We start from the raw sequence: 19,037 nt of genomic DNA, 5'->3' as shown, positions 1-19,037 counted from the left end.
GTCTCCACTCCACCAAGGCTCCATAGACCGCCAGAAGTTCCCTGTTGCCCACATCGTAATTTCGTTCAGCCGGATCAAAACGGCGGGAAAAGTAGGCACATGGGTGAATCTTCTGGTCTGCCTCGGACCGCTGGGAGAGGACTGCCCCGATGCCCGCGTCCGAAGCATCGACCTCGACGATGAACTGCCGAGCGGGGTCTGGATGGGCGAGCACCGGAGCCGTCGTGAACCTGTCCTTGAGGGCCGAGAAGGCGGTCTCAGCCTCCGGTGTCCAGGCGAAAGGGCGCGAGGTGGAGGTGAGAGCGGAGAGAGGGGCAGCCACTTGACTGAACCCTTTGATGAACCGCCGGATGAACCCGGCGAACCCAAGGAACCGGCGAAGCTGAGTGCGGTCGGTGGGGCGTGGCCACTCCACCACAGCCTGGATCTTGGCCGGATCTGCGCGCACCCGCCCCTCCTCCACGATGTAGCCGAGGTACCCCACTGAGGCGGAGTGGAAGACGCACTTCTCGGCTTTGATGAATAGTCGGTTCTCCAAAAGCCGTTGTAGGACCAGGCGAACATGCTGGTGGTGCTCCTCCATGGTGCGGGAGAAGATCAAGATGTCGTCCAAGTAGACCACCACAAAGACGTTGATCATGTCCCGGAGCACATCGTTGACCAACTCCTGGAAGACGGCGGGGGCGTTGGAGAGGCCGAAGGGCATGACCAGGTATTCGAAGTGCCCGAGGTGTGTGTTGAAGGCGGTCTTCCATTCGTCCCCTTTCCTGATCCGCACCAAGTGGTAAGCGTTGCGGAGGTCTAACTTAGTGAACACCCGGGCATGAGTGAGAGGCTCGAACGTGGAACTCATAAGGGGAAGAGGGTACTTGTTCTTAACGGTGATGTTGTTAAGTTTGCGGAAGTCGATGCAGGGCCTCAGGCCGCCATCCTTCTTGGCTACAAAGAAGAAACCTGCAGCTAAGGGGGATGACGATGGTCTTATGATCCCAGAGGCAAGGGATTCAGTGATGTAGTTGCGCATCACCTCCTTCTCTGGGATGGAGAGATTGTAAAGTCGACCCGTGGGGTAGGGAGCCCCGGGGAGGAGGTCGATGGGGCAATCATAGGGCCGGTGAGGGGGAAGGGACAGAGCATTGTCCTTACTGAACACTGGGGCTAAATCATTGTAGATAGGGGGAACACCAGTGAGATCCGGGGGAGTGAGCGCGGGCCTGGGATTACTGGATGGAGAGGGCGGACAGGGTACTGGAGGTGGTCTGGGAGGAGCTCTGGAGCTCGGAAATCTCCCCCTGGATTGTGGGGAAGGCCTTGGTTAGCTCCGACTGAAGGGAGGAGAGCTGGGCAGAGTGGGCCTCCACTCTTCTTTCGAGGGGGGAGGGTAACGTGGGGGTCCTAGGGTCGCCCGGCTGCCCCGGGGTTCCACCTTGACTCATCTTGGCTTGATCTTTCTGTTACGCTCGAGAGGACTGGCGGTCAAGTGTGGCGGAACCCCAAAGAAGGCAGACAGACACGGGAATTAAAAAAGTAAACTCTGAAGGTTTAATGAAGCAAAAAAACCAGGAGGGAAGAAACAAAATGAGAGAGGCCGAGACAAACTATAGGTGCGTGATGCGGCAGACGAACCAAGTTCGAGATCCAGGGGCGAGAGTCTGTGGGAGAGTCCAAGTGTCCAGAGGATAGGAGAAATCCGTCCGAGGAAGGGGAAGAGGAAGAGGTCAGAGGAAGAGGGGCTAGGAAGGTTGCAGAGGAGTCTCTGGAAGACGCAGGGAGACGCAGGGAGTCGCTGGGGAGCCTGGAGAGATGCTGGGTCCACGGGACGTGTTGCCAAAAACATCAGTAAGATCAAGCACAGGCCTGAGTGCATAGGGGCCTTTTATGGGTGCAGAGTCGTTTGGGCGGATTGGGTGCAGCTGCAGGAGAGGGCCCAGGTGGTGGTGGTTGAGCTGATTGCCCAGGAGGAGGTGGGGCCAGAGTAGGAGTCACAACAGGTGGAGGGGTTATAGAAGGAAAGGTTGCCCTCTGATGCTAATCTGATGCTAATCACTCATTCCCAGGCTCCCAAAAGGCCCCATCGCAAAGATCAGACTTCCTAAAGATATTGGATTTTTTTTTCTTTTGAGACAGTAAAGGTGCCAATAAATAATTAGCTCCAGAAACACGAGAATAAACAGAAACCCGAGCAACTTCACTTCCTCCTAATTGCTTCTGTGCGGCGAGGATGTGAGCAGCTTTTATGCTGTGCTGGAGAGCAGCTCGACGCTCAGTGCAGCATTCTGCTTTATTCCCTCATCAAGCGGGGGGGGCGGGGGGTCTGGCTGAATAAACGCAAGCATCATCACAACACACACACACACACACAGAGTAGAGCAGCATGGGTGTGTATAGCTGGCAAGAATTGCTGTGGATAGTTTACTTTGTGCAGGCGTGTGCACGTGTGTGTGTTGCAGTCACCCAGCCTGGGTGGCTGCTGAAATATGAATGTGTGCTGTAGCTTCCCTGCCTTCCCAAATCCAGGTCTCGTGCTGCTGCGGCCCAATAAGCCCTGACGGGGGGATTCGGGGGAGGCGCGAGTGTTCCGGGAGCATCTTGTGATGCCACTGCCGGCAAACAGTCGGTCGTCCGGTGCTGGTTTACAGAGACGCTGCATATGAGGCTTTTCTCCAGATGCAGCTCCAACTTTTTCCTCTGCACCAGTTCCGACTTTTCCTGTGCAAAATCAGCAGGAGAAAAGCCTCCATCTAACATTATATTGAGGCTGCAGACATTGTTTTGCATCTTAACTTTACTTTTCTATTTTTGAATTCCTTCCTCGGGCTTCATCTTTGTCTCTTCCTCTCTATCTCTGGTTTCATCTCCATCCTTCTATACTCGCTGAGACAGCCGTGACATGTTTCTAACATTCCCAGGCCGGACAACCCGCCAGCTCAGCTGGGACGCTGTGATCCGGATCCTGAAAGCACGGGGGCTCTTTAAACCTCCACTCGAGGCTGGATGACAGGCTAGCCCTCCCCTTCTTTCTTATCTGGGAATAAGACTAGTGCTGATATTTCAGCTGCATTGCAGTCCTCTCAGAAACAGTCATATTTCACTGGGGGGAGGAAGATGGATGGAAACAGCAAAGGCAGCTGAGGACAGTGCCCAGGCTGAGGAACGAGACAGAAAAGTACAGAAAGTGAGAAAAGGTGCCAGACAGAGTTACGAGCAAACTGTATTTGAGGGTCTGAAGGTCTTTTTCACTCTGAGTCAGAAGTTTGAAGATAAATTTTCTTTAAAGGAGCCTCTGGCTGCAGATGCAGAGCAGGAGGGAAGCTTCTGCTACACTAGCAGAGGTGGGGCCCAACACGTCGATGCCTAAACTATATGTTAAACCGGACAGCTCTTAATTTACAGGCCTGCCTTGCGTGGACAGAGGCATCATCTGGGCAGTCAGGAGGCTTTAACTGACTCTTCCTGCAAACTGAGCCGCAGCGGTGAACTCACTTCCCCGGCATCCACAGGGAGGGAATTAAATAAGATGGACCTGAAATCATCAGACAGTTGACCTATAAATCCACAAGTGGGCCAAGGGTGTGGAGCAAAGCGTGCGGAGCGCTAAAACAAATAAATGAAAATAAAGATCTGCATGGAAAATGACAAAAACGGAAAAGGAGGCAGCTGCCTGTGGAATAAAAATATTAAGGGCTTATTCCTCGCTGTTGTCGGGCAGGACAAACACGGACCCAGACAGAGAGCTGTGGCACAAGGGTGTGTCCTGTTCGGCCCACTTTTCCCCCAGCAGTCCCTGCGCTTGTCTGGCTCGTCCTGGCCCTAATCCCCTCTCTTAGACTGGCACCATTCCTGCAGTCCCCCGTGTGCAAACTCACCCCCCCTAAATCTTCTGGACTGACCAGGTTATTGAATTACATGTAAAAATGAAAGAAAATTTGATTGCATTTGGACTTTCTTGCAAATCAAAAACATGACAAACACATCTGATGATATTTGTTGTGTAAAATGGACCTAGCGGTGAAAGCTAAGCTAAGCTAATTTTTTTCTCAGGTGGGAGATGTCTACTGGGAACCCCCCAGGGAAGGAAGCTGAGGTTCCAACTGGTAGACAGGAGGGTCCAGAGGAAGACCAAAGAGTTTACACGAGTGGTGGGAGAGAAGATGTGGTGCTGATGCGTTGCTGTGGCGACCCCTGAGGAGAACAGCCGCTAGCAGAAGACACCAGGAGGCATCAGGAAAGATCAGCTGTTGATATCCCTTCCACCCCAACTTTGTAAACTATTACCAAATGAAATTAACGCCAGTCAGTTAGTTAGTTTTCTAAGTGGAGGGAGAGAAGAGAGGGAGTGAAGGCTGTGGGGGATTTGAGCTGCAAACCAGAGTGTGAGCGAGGGAGATTGTCGAGGGCCAGCAGTGGAGATCTGCAGTGTGACCATACCCAGAAAATTAGATTAACTGAATTAGAGGGATTAGATTGACTGCAGCTGGATCGGACCTGATGCCTTGAAGAAAAGAAAACAGACGGAGCAAGAGAGGGGAAGTGGGGGATATTAGGGAGAGGGGCTGGAGGACAGGGAGAGGAGGAGAGCTGGAAGTGTGAACACATAAAGAAGTTAGGGAACTGGGGGTGGGGGGGGGGGTGCTGCATCAGGGAGACAGCTCAGCAGAATGAAGCATCCCGAGTACACGTTAAGGGTCAGAACGGAGGAGCGAATTCACTCCTCAGAGGTTCTACGATCCTGCAGCACGGGGCTCATCCTGCCCTGCAGCTCCCCCTACTGGTGGATCATGACCGCAGCACGACGGGTTTCATAAGTGTATTAAAAGGAGAACACAGCAAAAAGGAAGTGTCAAATAGTAATATTTGGGAGCAAAAAATGACATGATTGCTGCTCCCCTTTACCTCTGGTGAGTTTTGGAGGATATTAGTACATAAATCACCACTTTGGCGCATCGTAGACAAACCAGAAGTGACAGATTTCATTATTATGCTGCTGGGCATTTGTGGCCATGCAGCCTGTAATGATCACTTTAAGTCAGCAGGCTCAGATTCTCAATCTCACAGTTTCTCACATAAAAATACTGAATAACGAAAGTAAAACAGCGAGTCACCACACAGCGATTAAAGAGTGCATGTACCAGCACTAAAAGCACACAACACCTGTATCAACGCAGGAGAACCAGCTCATGCCAGTACTGTATCCATGTGATCAAGCAGCAGCTCGGACCGCTTCCTGAGGACGGAGGGAATCATTGCCTGTCACAGCCTGTTTGGAGCCAATCTGTTTCTCTGGGTCGGGAATGTAGCATTGAGATGGAGTGAGAGAGCAGCTGCCGGATGAGTAATGATGCCACGCCGAGCCATAATACGCACACAGGTAAATAAGGTGGTGTTCAGAAAGGATTAACAGCACGTATGACTGAAGAATCGACAGGAAAAGGTCATCAGAATGACGATGAAGGCAGCGAGTTTTCACCTCCCCTGAGCAAGGTGATCGCGTGCTTCCGCCTCCATTCGTCTCCTGAAACCAGTCTCATATGTGGTGGGAGTGCTATGGCTACATCAGAGTAATTAATGATGCATGATCGACAGGAAGTCAGAGGCAGGAAGGAGGAGGCAGCCGTTCATCACCTCTGGACACAGCTGCCGGGTCACCAAGGCCAGGGCTGATTTTAAATTCATGCAAGTCCTCTCACAATCAGCCCCAGTCAGACACTCGGGGAAACAGAGCGCTCACTTCTGGAATCAAACACATAAAAGAACGTAACAAAGTAAACAGGAGGCGATTCTCCAAAGGTCGGCTGTATTGTCTCGTTCTGTCAGCGATGACAATAATCACCCATCAGGAGAAACTAAGAGTCAGGGTCCAAATGGAGATTGCACAGCAGCAAGCCAGGATGCCGGCTCAGCCGTTTTACAGTGTTCTCAAAGAAATAAACCCCCGCAAATCGATGCAATAACAACTTTATGGCGCATGAGCCAAATCACCAAATCACAAAACAGGTGTCCTGGAATTAAATGTTCAGAAAAAAATGTGCAGCGAGGTTACCGTCAGCACATAGAGGCAGACTTTGGCAGCTTTCTGTGATGTAAATCGGAAAAACAAAGGTGAGAGCAGCGAGTCCACAGTTACTGCCAAGTCCAAAGATTAAGACTGTGCAGAACCTGACAACACAGAAATCTTTACCCGCAATAAAGGCAGCACAATTAGTCTGTGGGCTGGCCAAAGCGCCTATAAAGTGATTTATGACTAGCATAATATTAAGCTTTACTTTCTTTTCACTGAAGATATCCATTTCTCCTGTCTGGAATTCCTAGCAACAGGAAAAATCCAGTTATAGCTCAAAGCTGTTGACTTAGCTGTGAAAAACAAAAGCAGGTTTGTGCCAGTTGGGGAACTGTTGCCGAGCTTTGTGTGTACTAATGAGAAAGAGAGATGCAGTCCCAAATCACTTGGCCTTCTCACCTGTGAGTGGTAACACTGTAATTACTCCTGTGGATCTATGGGGATGTTGGCAGATTAAAAAGGAAAAGCCCTGAGGCCGGCTGGCCGGTTATTCGGGCTGTGAACCGGGTTCTCCTGAGGTGACACTCAGCAGAATCTACCTCTCAAGGTCAGACAAGGACTGTCGTGTTCTGCTGCCTCATCTGCACATTCGGCTGTCCAGGCTATTATAGCAGTGGACAAGGTGTTAGGTGTAATTCAAACCTAGATTTTTGAAGACTTGAAATAAAGCTCATACATGAGAGTGTGTTTGCCAAAGCATAAATACGGTTCCGCCTGTCTACATTCATTTTTTCCATTTCTTGAGACTGGACAAACATGTTACAATCAGCACCAATGTATCACTAGCAGGTATAAACTAGCATCAATGTATGCATCAGACTGAAAAAATACTGTGCTAATCGGTCAATAACCAATAAACCAGTGTAAAATGTTGGCATTCGATGGTTTGCAACATTTAAAAAAAAGAAAAGAAAACACCGCCCTCTTGTGGTTTTTATGTGCAATTGCAGAACCTTCACCAACACCACACACGGAAGCTTTTAAGTGTCGCCTCCGGCTGGTCTCCCTGCTGGGCTGCCAATGTCAGAGGGCTGACTGAGGGGCCACAAAGATTTGCTAAAGGTGACAGAGTAAAAAAGGCTGTTATAATGTACTCACTCTCCACCATCATGCACCAACTACACCATCTCTGCTCCTGCACAGCAGATTGATCAGCATCATTAGTGGGGAGATTAAAATACAAGTGGGTGCAGAGGAATATAAATCCTGTACTTAATATTCTGTGATAGATGAATAATGAGAAATATTGAGGTCAGAGCTGAGTAACGGATGCAAGGCTCTGGTCACTGAAGGGTCCTGGAGACGGTTTTGGTCTGTGGGAGGAAACTAATGATACAAAAACCTTCCTGGACCTTATTGGCCTCAGCCATCACATTAAATGAGGTAACAATGATTTGCTAAAGAAAGAAAGACAAAAAAAACAGATGAGTTTGTTTCAATCAGATTTTATTTGACATCTCGCTAAGCTGAAATATTTGAAAACATTGTGATGAAATTTCACTGAGCAGGACATAAAATGACAAACCTGGCAACTACTGGCTTATACAACAATGCAAATAAAACATAAAAATGACGAACAGGACAAAGTACACTGTAAAAATTCAAAACAAAAAAACAAAAAGTACAAATTCTGATTTCTGTTAAACTACAGAAAAGTGTGAGGAAAACACGAGGACGCGGACGCACGTGGAATGTTCCAGTTCAAACTCAAGTAAAGCTGCTGCACAATCACAAAATCACTTATAAAATTTGAAATCTTAAAAAAAAAAAAAAACTGTCAAAAACAGCTTGTACGCGAGGGTAAAGAAAAGCTAGAAGAGCAGCCAGAGCGATGACATAACGTTTCTGACTGCTTCACACAGCTGCTGTTTGCAATTTAGCAATACACACTTCATTAGAACAACTATTCAAGTTATAGCAAACGCATAAAAGAGTCATTTAAAACTATTTGGAGATGAGAAATTAGCCCTGCGGCTAGAGAGAGCGGTAGTGTGTCACTTCAACGATTTTCTGACTGAGAAAAACACTTCAAGAACATTTAACTGTGTTGGCAGCTGGACTTCGTGGTCATTTCTGAGGGTTACATTTATTTAGCTAATATACAGTTTAGCACATTATGGAAAAGATACATAATACTGGTTTAATGCAGTTTGAAATGGACAGAATTACTGGTTTTAATGGAATTTTCTGGAAATAAATACTTGAAGTTAATGAAGGTCAGTGGCGCTATGCAGAAATGTATTTACGTCTGCTGTCAACATATATCACCTCCTGCTAAGGGTAAAATGACACACGTGGGTGCCACAGATCATCGCTCATAGATCAGCTGGCATCTGTCCGTGAATGAGCCCCAGACGGGCCGTTTCTGGTGTTGGACGGACGGCTGACAGACTGCTCGGTACTCTGATCGCATCAGAGCCTTCTGAAGTAGCATTCTGACCCCTCCTGTGATGCGGCATTCCAAAGACATTAAAACTGTGGCACTGTGAACAAAAGTTATTAAACCTTTTAAAAAGAAGAAAATCTGCGTCCTTCTGTACAGTGGCCAGCCGTCGGCGTCTCCCTCGTCCCTGGCAGCGGTCTAACACTTGTGCTTCATGGCGAGCTGTGGGGGGGGGGGGGGGTGGAAACGGGGGGGTTGTAAAATCATTTTAAACGATGCTTTTTAAACGGTGCTCCTTGTGTCTCAACACAAGGAGCACGTTGCGATGGAAGAGAGGAGCTAAATTCTACAGATGGAACACGAGGGGGCAGAAGAGCGCCGCACAGAAATGACAGCAGCTGGTCAGATATGGGAAAAAGGAACAGCCGCTGTCACACAGCGAGCAGGAGACGCAGGATTGCAACAGTGATCCATGGGGACGAGCTGGGCTGAAGGTGACCCGCTACACTCCTCCGTGCAGCAGCGGGACGCTCGGCTCCGGCGGAGGCGAAGACAGGAAGACTGCATTTGCTTCCGTCTGTCGGGCCTCCGTCAAATAAAATGGGTAGAATTCACAGCGGGGCTTCTTTTTTCCAATAACAGACGTTTACTGTCACTCCTTTGGATTGTCATTTTGTTTTACAGATTTTACAGTGTGAAACACCTCCGTCTCATAAAAAGGAGGAATGTTTATGTCTGCATGGAACAAATTTCATCTAAATCCAAACTGATTTCTGCCCACGTTGCCTGAGTAGCTGATGAAATGTGGAAAAACCATAAAATAAGATCCAGCTGCTGACATTTTTCCCGGGAATTAAACAGAACCGAATATTTCATTGACAGCTGTAGGAACTGGACCGGTTTTATGTTCTAGCTGCTGTTTAAAGAAACTGACAATGAAATATTGAGCATCTCTGAACTGCGGAGGTGTAAGAAGGTCAAGCTTGGCAAGAATCCAGCAGCCTGATAGAGTTTATTAAGAGGAGCAACATTTCTCTAATGTAGAGAAATCAACTTGTTGCACTGATTCATGTTCAAGCTTTTTTCTTTGATGTACTGACAGTAAATAAGATCAATAGCTCTACCAGATATGATATTGATTTTCTGGTAGCATCGATGCTAACTGGTTTGCTCCTCCAGGCACCTGGTTCAGGCTGAATGGGCATTGTTCTCTGGTGACCTGCTGTTGGCAGCACACATGATTGTGGTGGCGTATTCCCCATTAGCTTCAGCTCAAAATGTCAATGGGATTTACAGGTTAAGAGAAATTTAGCATCTCCCACCTGCTTCTCTTTTCAGTCAGTAACAATCGTCCACGCAAATGTCGATGTTATTGAATTTAGCATCGCTTAAGAATAAGTTGCACCAAAGGAAAAAAACCTTGAAATTCTGTAGGCTTAAAAGGTTTTGTGATTCAATCGAGTTGACTTCACTTGATAAGAAATCTACAAATTAGCATAATCAGCACAGCCAGTAAGGCCCTCTCTCTTCTTATGGGCTTTACTTGCCCCTGAGATGCATCTCAATGACTGTGCTGTCACTAACCACGAGTGTGTCAACACCGCAGCCCGGCAGGTTTGACGGCGGCGGCTACAGGAATCATGATAATCAGCCGCACTCATAATCCACCAATGTAATATTCTGAAGTCATTATGCTAACAGCCTCATTAAACCGGGCGCATTTAAGTTTTCCATACGAGGAGGAAATATGGAGAGGTGACTGATGGAAGCAGCAGAAAACTGCAGGGGGGGGGGGCAAATGAGTGGGAGAGAAAAAGAACATTATCTTCTCAGAGCAGAGGGCGCTCCGCTGAGAGCGTATGAAGTCAACTGTTTGATGTTTCGGCTGCGCCAATAATGACTCGGCGTTTTAAACGGAGGAGGAGGAGGCCCCGTTTACTCGCCTTTGTCTCATGGGGACAGCAACGCGTGCCGTAAGGTACCCTGAAGTATCACCTCACCTTGTGTGCGGTGACTGCGAACTGTTCGGCGCTGTTCATCATGTCAGCGGTTCGGTCCTCGGCCCGGCCCAGTCGCTCGCCGCGCTCGTTCAGGGCCTGGCTGGCCTTCTGCACGGCGCTGGTCACGCTGTCCGCAGCCGAGTGCAGTATGCTGTTACCTGCAGGCGGGGGCGGGAGGGAAAGGTTCCTGTGAATCGTTAGCACAAACCTGGAATCCAACGCCTTCGCGGGTTAATGGTGGCGGCAAAACACGCGGGACCACAGACGGCCTCATTAGAGGGGGGAGCTGCACCGCAGCTGATCCAAATCAAGGCAGGATCAGGTGATTTAAGGTCGGCTTCCAGGAAAGCATTTCAGCGCTGCTTTCCTTCAAACTTTCACTTTTCCTGCCCTCTCTTATTGCTTTCCCCTCTCCTGAAGTGTCTCATAACAAAGCGGGCCTCGGCAGGGCCGCCCCGTAGAGCCAGCGAGGATAGAAGACAGAGCTCGTCCTCCTATCGCCCCGGCAGCCCTGCGGATGCTTCCACCGACAACCCATTAATCTGCCACACGTCGGGAGTTCTGCTGCTCCGTACGACAAGCGCTCCGCTTCCTGCTGCTCGCCCCTTGTCAGCAACACAGTATTTTATATTTTAAAGGGAGGTGGGGGAGGTCAGCACCAGATTTTAAATGAGCCCATTCCTCCATCTGTGGAGTTGTGGTCAGATATGTTAATCAAAGCAACGCAAACTGAAGCCCAGCTTCACGTTTCCAACTCAAAATATTGCACTTGCTCTGCGTGGGGGGGACCCCACAAGGATAGACTTTTTTCTGCTTGCAGTCGCTCTGCCAGGACGAACCGTGAACTGATGTTGAGCCGGCCCGACAGCCATGTCTCGTCTCATGACGGCAAAATCAGTACATGCCTTAGTTACATGATGTAAACCCTTAAGCAGGCGAGAGCAACCAGCCCTCATCCGTGGCCACGGGGACGCTGGCGCCGTTATAACCAGCAACACCAATAGCCCCCAGTCTGGTCCCTGACCTACAGCGCCGCTCCGAACCAAAACATTACTAACTAATCGAAATGGGTCACGATAAAGGTGAAAAGCAAACTTAATCAGCAGCGCTTTAAGGTCAGAAAACAGGACTAATTCTGCAGCAAACTGCATCCGTGAAGTATGAGGGTCAAATTTAGCGTCGCAATAAACGGCCGTCAGCTCCTATCCTGAACCTAACCCAGTTTAAGGGAGAGTTTAGCAGAGTATTCCATTATCCATATCAGATCTCCAGTTTATGACAGAGGGGAAGCAGCAGGCAGGGCCAAGCTTGAAGGGGCCGACTGTATTAAGACCTGACGCTCCAGATTCTATCTGCTTCCACAGAAAGCTGCAATACTGGGAGGACGTGTATGACGGCACGAAGGCGGGGGGGTGATATATTCTGACGGATAATTGATCATCGCCGAGCTTCCCGGCAGCCTGGAAGCAGACGGCGAGAGCAGCTGGTGCTCCTGCAGGAGGAGTCGGCACCGTCAAGTCAAAGCGGGTTTGGTCGAGAGCCTTCTGAGGAGCAGACGAGGGGATGTCTGGATGTTGATGCTGACATCACTGCACAAAATAAAGGCGAGTCGAGGAAAGCCACACGAAAAGTTGCTTTACGCACTATAGAACCGAGTTCTGCTCCGCTGTGGCAAGAACCCGTCTCTCCTCGACTTCAAAAACGATAAGGCCTTTTCACCTTCTGACAGATTCCTCTTAATCCCCTCTTTCTCTGGAGGAGGCTGGGTAGTAATATTCCCATCATGCTCGGTAAATCTCCCACCCTCAGCCCGGAGCGCTCTTTCCCGGAGTGCACACTAATTTCCTTTTCCCTGGCACCTTTTTTTGTTCCCTCCCCTGTGCTCAGAGACCAGCAACAGGCCGCAGCGTGGGCTCCCCCAGAAGAGAAGGTAATTACGAAAAAGACAGGGTGGAGACGTTACGGAGGGCTCGCAGAGAGGCTGCGGCGTCACCAGCGGAATAAAACACGTGTGGGAGGCGATTATGTTCCGGCGTGATCCGAGAAGCCTCCGCGGCTGCAGAGCAGCGCCTCTTTTACACAGCGGGCTGCATCTATACTGCTGCAAAGGTCCAATCCCTGAGCAGACGCGGCGCGGCTGCCTCCATAATGCACCGAGCACTGTTATTACACCCGGAGCTCCTGAGACAATCGACATCCGGCACAGAGCTTTGGCAACCAAATCACACAGAACAGGAACAATGAGCAGAGGTGAACACGACCGGGAAGAGGAAAGATGGTCCATGTCCAGCCTTCCGGCGGGAAGCATCAGATTACTGAATGCAGATGGTCATCAGCGTGAACACGTAGACACCAGCAGCCGTGACCCTACACCCGTCAGGGATCAACAGAGAGGAGAGAGCACCTCAAGGAAAGGATGCTCGTGAGCTTCCGCTGGATTACATTGCATCCGTTTAGAGTTTCCATGTGGGCGTCTGGAGGTAAACATTTGTTGACATTTCTTTTTAGTGTTAAGAAATTTCACAGCGCCTTCCAGCAAATATCCTGACACCTATTCACTCAGATGTGCATCCCCGCCTCCTGTCACCTGCCGTTTTAATAAAGGGTATGTTTTTGATCAATACATATGCGAGTAGAGGAAGTTTGTGATGCTCCATGGCCCCGAAGTGATAAAGAAAGTAATATTAATACAAACTAACTGAAGTTGTTGCACTCAGAGAAAAGCTGCAGCGTTATGCAGAAATAGAGCTGCCAAGTGAGTCAGATGAACATTTTAAAATGATGCTGGATTTAAAAATACTTGTATCATCAATATCATAAGGGGACACAGACGTGGTTATGCAGCTCCGGCTCTCTGATGAAGTCTGTTGCAGTTCAATTAATGCAAATCTTGACATTATCTGCAGTTTCTGTAATGAAACTATGTAAAAGGTTAGAGCAGGGAGCACTCCTTCCCCTGGTAACCCTAAATCAGCCTATTACCTTTTTACCAGCCACTTTTACCCACATTCATACGCGGTAAGTTCTCTTCCTCCCTGTCAATGGGCACTCGCACACCTTTAATTCAGAAAAAAGTGGCCGATTTCAATTTTTATCGTCAGCATTTGTTGATTTCTACCTTAAACACTCCTCCTAAGTGCAGCACGCAGAGAACTGCTGATCGTCTTTGAGAATTCTGCAGGTCACCGCCATTGTTATTCTCCTTGGTAAGGATATATGGAAAAGGGCAAGGACAGCCGGCATAAATCAAATTTGGATACAAACTTTAAAACCCTCTCAGCACGTATTCAACTCCCACACTGTGACTACCTACGCCAGGGAGTGCTGACCTTGTGACCCGACAGAGGAAAGCTCAGTGTTTGCGCTGTAAATATTAACTGGAGAGCACCTGCTGCACGGAAAAAACAGGCCGCCGCGTCTGCTTACCTCGTCCTTGGAGACGACCTCGTCCACTTACAAATTCTTTCTTGGCTTTTCTCAAATAGACCTTGCAATGGGAAATGACTGAATCTACAGCGTGACGAGAAAATATAAAAAGTCAATTTTGTTGTGCTTCAATTAGCAGCGTGTTAATGGAAGGGGGCTGTTTTGATATTACAGTTTTATGGGTCTCGGGAAATTTCATGCCAAACTTGTTATTGCATTTATTAACTGAAAAAGTGTTAAAATGATCCTTAAAACAATTAGTTTGCTCTATGAGGAGGGTCCTGAGGGTTGAGACTGTTTGTTAATATTAGCTTTTTTCCCCAGATCAGAATAATCTACCCACACAGCCCACGTCTGTTAAACAAGCGGCAAAGTCATTACCCTCCCATTATATTGTTCCCCCAAAGGGTTTTAAACCCAAGTTTACATTTTCAGATGTAATTAAAAGTGTCGATGATAAATAGGTTATCGTCGATACTAATGCACCATAGTCTCTTCTAAATCAGGCCACATAGCTTCAAATTGTTGTTTATGGTTGTCCAAGTAAACATCTTCACTGTAGTGATGTAGCTGATATTAGCCGAATGCCAACAAGGGCTAACATTTTTCCCCTCGTAACGTGTGTGATTCAGAGTTGAAAGGACCGTTAGCAAATATGATTCCTTTTGTAAATAAATGTTCTGTTGTAGGAAGAAAATATTGCATAAAATATTGTAAAAGTTGATGTGATTGTTGGAGTGAACAGGGAAAAATAGCCATAAGCCCAAGGTAAACACTGCCCTAAGCTGCAATAAACTATTGTTCTGATGAATTAAACCTCCCATTTCCATGAAAACCATATCAGATCACCTCACGAATGGCTGAAGCCACTTATAATATTCGCACCATAAAAAGGTTTTGAATCTTTTGGGCATCAACTCAGCTGATGAGCGCCTCCCACAGTTATGGTCCCACACCTGAGCAGCGTCATGATTTTTGTTTTGCACTGGTGTGAGACTTAAACTGGAGCAGACAGAGCTGGGAGCAAGCTGGAATTTTACAGGAGTGACGTCAGGTCATATGACCTCCAGAAAATAAACTGCACTGCAGGTATATCAATCGATGTTAAGCAATTTCCCTCTGTTGAGCTAACATATGCTAAAATGTGCCACTTGCAACCCCTAAAAACAATAAAAGTTGGTATTTAAAGACAGCCAATGCTTTCAAGTATTTGACTAGCTTGACCGAATTATGATGCCAGTAAATTAATCCAAAAACTTATCATGCAAGCTAGCTTTAGCCTGCAAGTGAAGGGAGAAATCCTGGCATTGGATGCACCCGTGTCTACTGGAGCACATTGGTACCAGGTGCTTTTACACCAGTTAAAATAATCTAGGGCAGATAAGGCCAATCGGCTCTCCCACTCTAAGCAAATTAAGCAAAGGGTGATCACCTGACTCTAACATATCTGCCTGTTGAAACACAGCAGAACATCACGCTTTAAGGGCCGTTTCTTTCTCTACTGGAGGCTGTGTGAGCCAGAGAATGCTGGGTTGAGGGTTCTTGTGGGACCAGCACCACAATCCACCTACACACAAATGCACACATCAATACAGATATGCCTGAGGTCACTTAGAGAGTTAACTATGTGTGTTTTTTGAGGTGGGAGGAGGTCAAAGAGCACACACCAGAAGCATTAATGTTTACTAATTAGAGAAGATTCCAAAGTTAACAGTTGTTGTTAGACATGGATGCTTCGTGATTTAGTCTTGTTTGGTTGATGGATGACCCGCTGGACTTACATGAGCTTCCATGAATAACTCCTGATAAAACAGACTGAATGTGCTTAAGGAGATGCGGAGGTGTGCAGATCAATATCAGATTAAATGCTGTACAATCCTTCACTCCTGAGACCACTGTCACAACAGACGCCATTTTCAGGCAGGAAATAACCAACTACGCAGTTTCCGGAAAACAACGCCAAGACATTTGGGAATTGGATACACTTTTGCTTGGTGGGCTACAGATCGTCCAATCATTTCAAAAGCAAAGGTTAGAGGGCAACACTCAGGTTTCTAGTTAGCTGTTAAAGCTCTTGCTGTTGTTTTCAGGGACATTATTAATTGCAGGAAACATTTATTCAAACAAATAATGAGCCAGGCACATATCAGAGGTACGTTCTGCTTGAAACCAGCTGACGGTGACACCTCAGAATGTGCGGGGGCGTTGCAGGAACACAACGTTCTGATCTGTTGTCATCACGCTGGGTTAAAGTGGAGCAACCATCTTACCCCCCAGCAGTTTGGACTGGCAGTTGATGAACTCTGGCTTCCGTGCTGAGCAGTAGCGCTGGCAGGTGTGGTGGAGAATCTGGATGAAGGTGCACTTCTCCCCAGATGAACCAGCGCTCCACTGGTCAAACGCGTTTTCAAACATCAGGTCGAATTCTGGACAGTCCTGGGAGAGAAGACCCAAACAGAAGTGCTTAAATTCACCCCAAAACATCTCTGGGCTGCACAAACAGTGAACAAAGGGAATAAGGAGGCTCATTACTTTGTTGGGATCGATGCCGTTGACCTGCCGCAGCTGATCAAGCGTCCACTGTGACCTTTTGGCGAAGGAAGAAGATCCTTGGAACTGCTTCACCTTAGTGAGGGAAACGTGGGCGGGCTTCTTATTCGTTACTGTGGAAATAAAAGCACAATTTCTGCTCATGATTTCATTTGCAATGCAAACAAATATTAAAGATGTGCAGCCAAAGTTTTCCCGTCAAGATCTGCCTTCCTGAGCTCAACAGCACGTCTTTACAGGCTGAAGCTCACATTCCAGGCACGGGCCTGGAATGCACTGCTGAGCATTGATTCTTGTTTCCCATCTCAACCACATTTTCCATTGTCTCAGCAGCACAGAGCTGGGTCACGTCCACTGCTGTCGTGCGCCGTTTTCCTTCTTCCAAATCGAAACAAAGTAGTATTTGCCTTTTTCAGGAAGCCCTGTGAATGGCCTCCCACTCCCGTCCTCGGGAATGATTCAGAAAATAAAGGCTGGGCTGGATTAACAGTAGTCGGTAAGCAAACGCTCCAGAAGGGAGAGATGTTTGGATCTTTCTTTGTTCATCAGTTTGAACAGCTGCAGCCGATAGCCGAGGTGCTGATCCGAGTGTCGGGCAGCTTCAGGACAGGTGGTCCAACAGTTTTCTTTTATTTGATGTATTTTTCTGCCCTCTTACAAAGTCACAAGCATGATAGATGAGACTGATCCGACCAGGTCTGGGGTCACGCTGAAAGCTAATGGAAGCTCCAGAAACCAGGAAATTTCATAAAGTGGGTGACGGCTGAAGCTAATAAAGCGATGAGCTGAGCAGTCGGGAGTCAGGAATAATGATTATTTTCTTAATTTGTTGCACTAGTTCGCACTGTTCACTCCACTGTAGGAAAGTGCTTTTAAATTACCCTGCTGACACCTTCTCTCTAGCTTTGAGGGTGCTGTTTTGAGGACTCCACAAAAAAAGATATATTTAAACAGTGTACTATTGAAGTTTATAGTGTGTTTTTTGATTTAACTGAGACGAGATCATCTTGGCAGGGTTCTATTACACATCTCAAATTAACCTGTTTCTGACCTCACAAGTATAGTGAATTTGTCCTTGGGATGTCTGTCAAGGTGAGCAACTAACACTAGTCGCACCAATAAGCATGATTTTGAGGTCACAAACGTCTCTGTATATGATATGAATAAACTGGATTACAAGAAGCTGTGTTGAACGTGTGACCTTGACCTTTGACCTCCAGTTGCAGAGAAAACAAAAAAACTATAAACCAACATGAACTCATGGAGGTATAAATATTTACATGAATGTAAAATAATAATTGTAGTGACTGCACATACTTATAATAGATTTAAAACAATAAAAGGGTGATTATTAATATCAGTAAGCCGCAAGGCTGAACATGAGAGTGGCATGTTCCTGCGTTACCATACTGACGTGTCTAAATCAACCAGGCATCAGGCGCCTTGAAAACAATCGTCCCGACTCCAGAAATAGATCAACAGCTGCAAGACGGCAGAGAATTGACATGAAACACACGAGAACTGCATCAAGTCCCACACTGGGAGCTAATATGTTAATGAGTTGGCTAGTTCTCACCTCTTAATATGCCTTTGACTGATGTTATGCTAAAATGCATCCTAATCTGGAGATCAAGTCGACCGAACATCAACATTAAGGTCTTAATCAAACTTTGATTCTCTCAAATCAATTTCACTTGTAGCTGTTGACACCCAGATTGCCTGGGTCTTCCTATGCTAAACAATTAATGAAGGTTAGAGGAGCTTTATTGAAGTGTGTGTGTGTGTGGGGGGGGGGGGGGGGGGGGGGGGCTCACCGACACCTTCCACTGAAGTTATTATAAAATTGAGGTTTGTTTCACACCAGTTACATCATGCATGTGTTAACAAGTGTCACAGGGCGCTCCTCATTTACAGTACGAAGTGGATCGCCTTCTTGAACAACCCTTCCGTAAAAGCCTGGGAACAAGGAAACGACCACAAAGCACAGAGAGGATGCAAAATCCTTTGTTTCCATGTGAGATATCAGAGGAAGACCACGCTGGGGTTCCTGCTCTGCTGCTTTCTCATGCGCTGATGCTGACATGCGCTACTTCCTGCAGTGGATCGGTCACATGTTGTGTTTGGCTATGCAGGCGCGCTGCGAAGGGAACTGCAGCAATCGTGTGCTGCAGACTCTGCAAAGCAAACATTCCGAATATCAGCTTTCCCTCGAAGAATTATTACCACAACCGGTCACACACTCTTTTGAGTCATCGGAATGAATGAACACGATAACACATCAATAATCATAACACTGGAAGGGAAATTATCAACAGACACTGAGGATTAGACTAACCACACGGGGATAGAATGAGTACGAGGACAGTAATTGCCAACTGTCTTCTGTTTTGAGTGTTGCATTGCCTCGATCTGACTCTCCGAAAGTTTTCCCTCCTTCCACGGTCCAGAAGACACCGGAGAAGCTGCAGCTGGCACCAAGTAGGGTTCCCAAGAAAAAGCAAGCTGCAACATGAGGTCTAACTGCTGTCAATGCATGACTATAATCAGGCGAGTATGAAATATATGCAATATTCATGTGCAAAAGAAGCTGAAATCCTTAGCATTTATGCTCTAATAACGA

The 19,037-nt window shown here is 47.4% G+C and overlaps 1 protein-coding gene across 3 annotated transcripts in view; it reads right to left on the bottom strand.

The window, feature by feature from the left end:
• Nucleotides 1-7,486: 7,486 nt before the first annotated feature.
• Nucleotides 7,487-19,037, bottom strand: part of stxbp6 (syntaxin binding protein 6 (amisyn)) — a 29,858-nt gene continuing 18,307 nt past the window's right edge. For 2 of the 3 annotated variants that reach the window (XM_029832569.1, XM_029832565.1), the window contains exons 3-7: nt 16,400-16,530; nt 16,138-16,303; nt 13,868-13,951; nt 10,442-10,599; nt 7,487-8,663 (exon numbers count right to left, since the gene is read on the bottom strand). In XM_029832569.1, the coding sequence (XP_029688429.1) occupies nt 8,640-8,663; nt 10,442-10,599; nt 13,868-13,951; nt 16,138-16,303; nt 16,400-16,530 (563 nt within the window). In that variant the 3' untranslated portion in view covers nt 7,487-8,639. The remainder of the gene's footprint in view (nt 8,664-10,441; nt 10,600-13,867; nt 13,952-16,137; nt 16,304-16,399; nt 16,531-19,037) is intronic. The other variant, XM_029832572.1, reaches the window with a different exon arrangement.

The sequence above is a fragment of the Takifugu rubripes genome, chromosome 2 (genome assembly GCF_901000725.2).
Source record: "Takifugu rubripes chromosome 2, fTakRub1.2, whole genome shotgun sequence".
Taxonomy (NCBI): Eukaryota; Metazoa; Chordata; class Actinopteri; order Tetraodontiformes; family Tetraodontidae; genus Takifugu; species Takifugu rubripes.
This window is presented reverse-complemented; position numbering and strand designations above follow the sequence as displayed.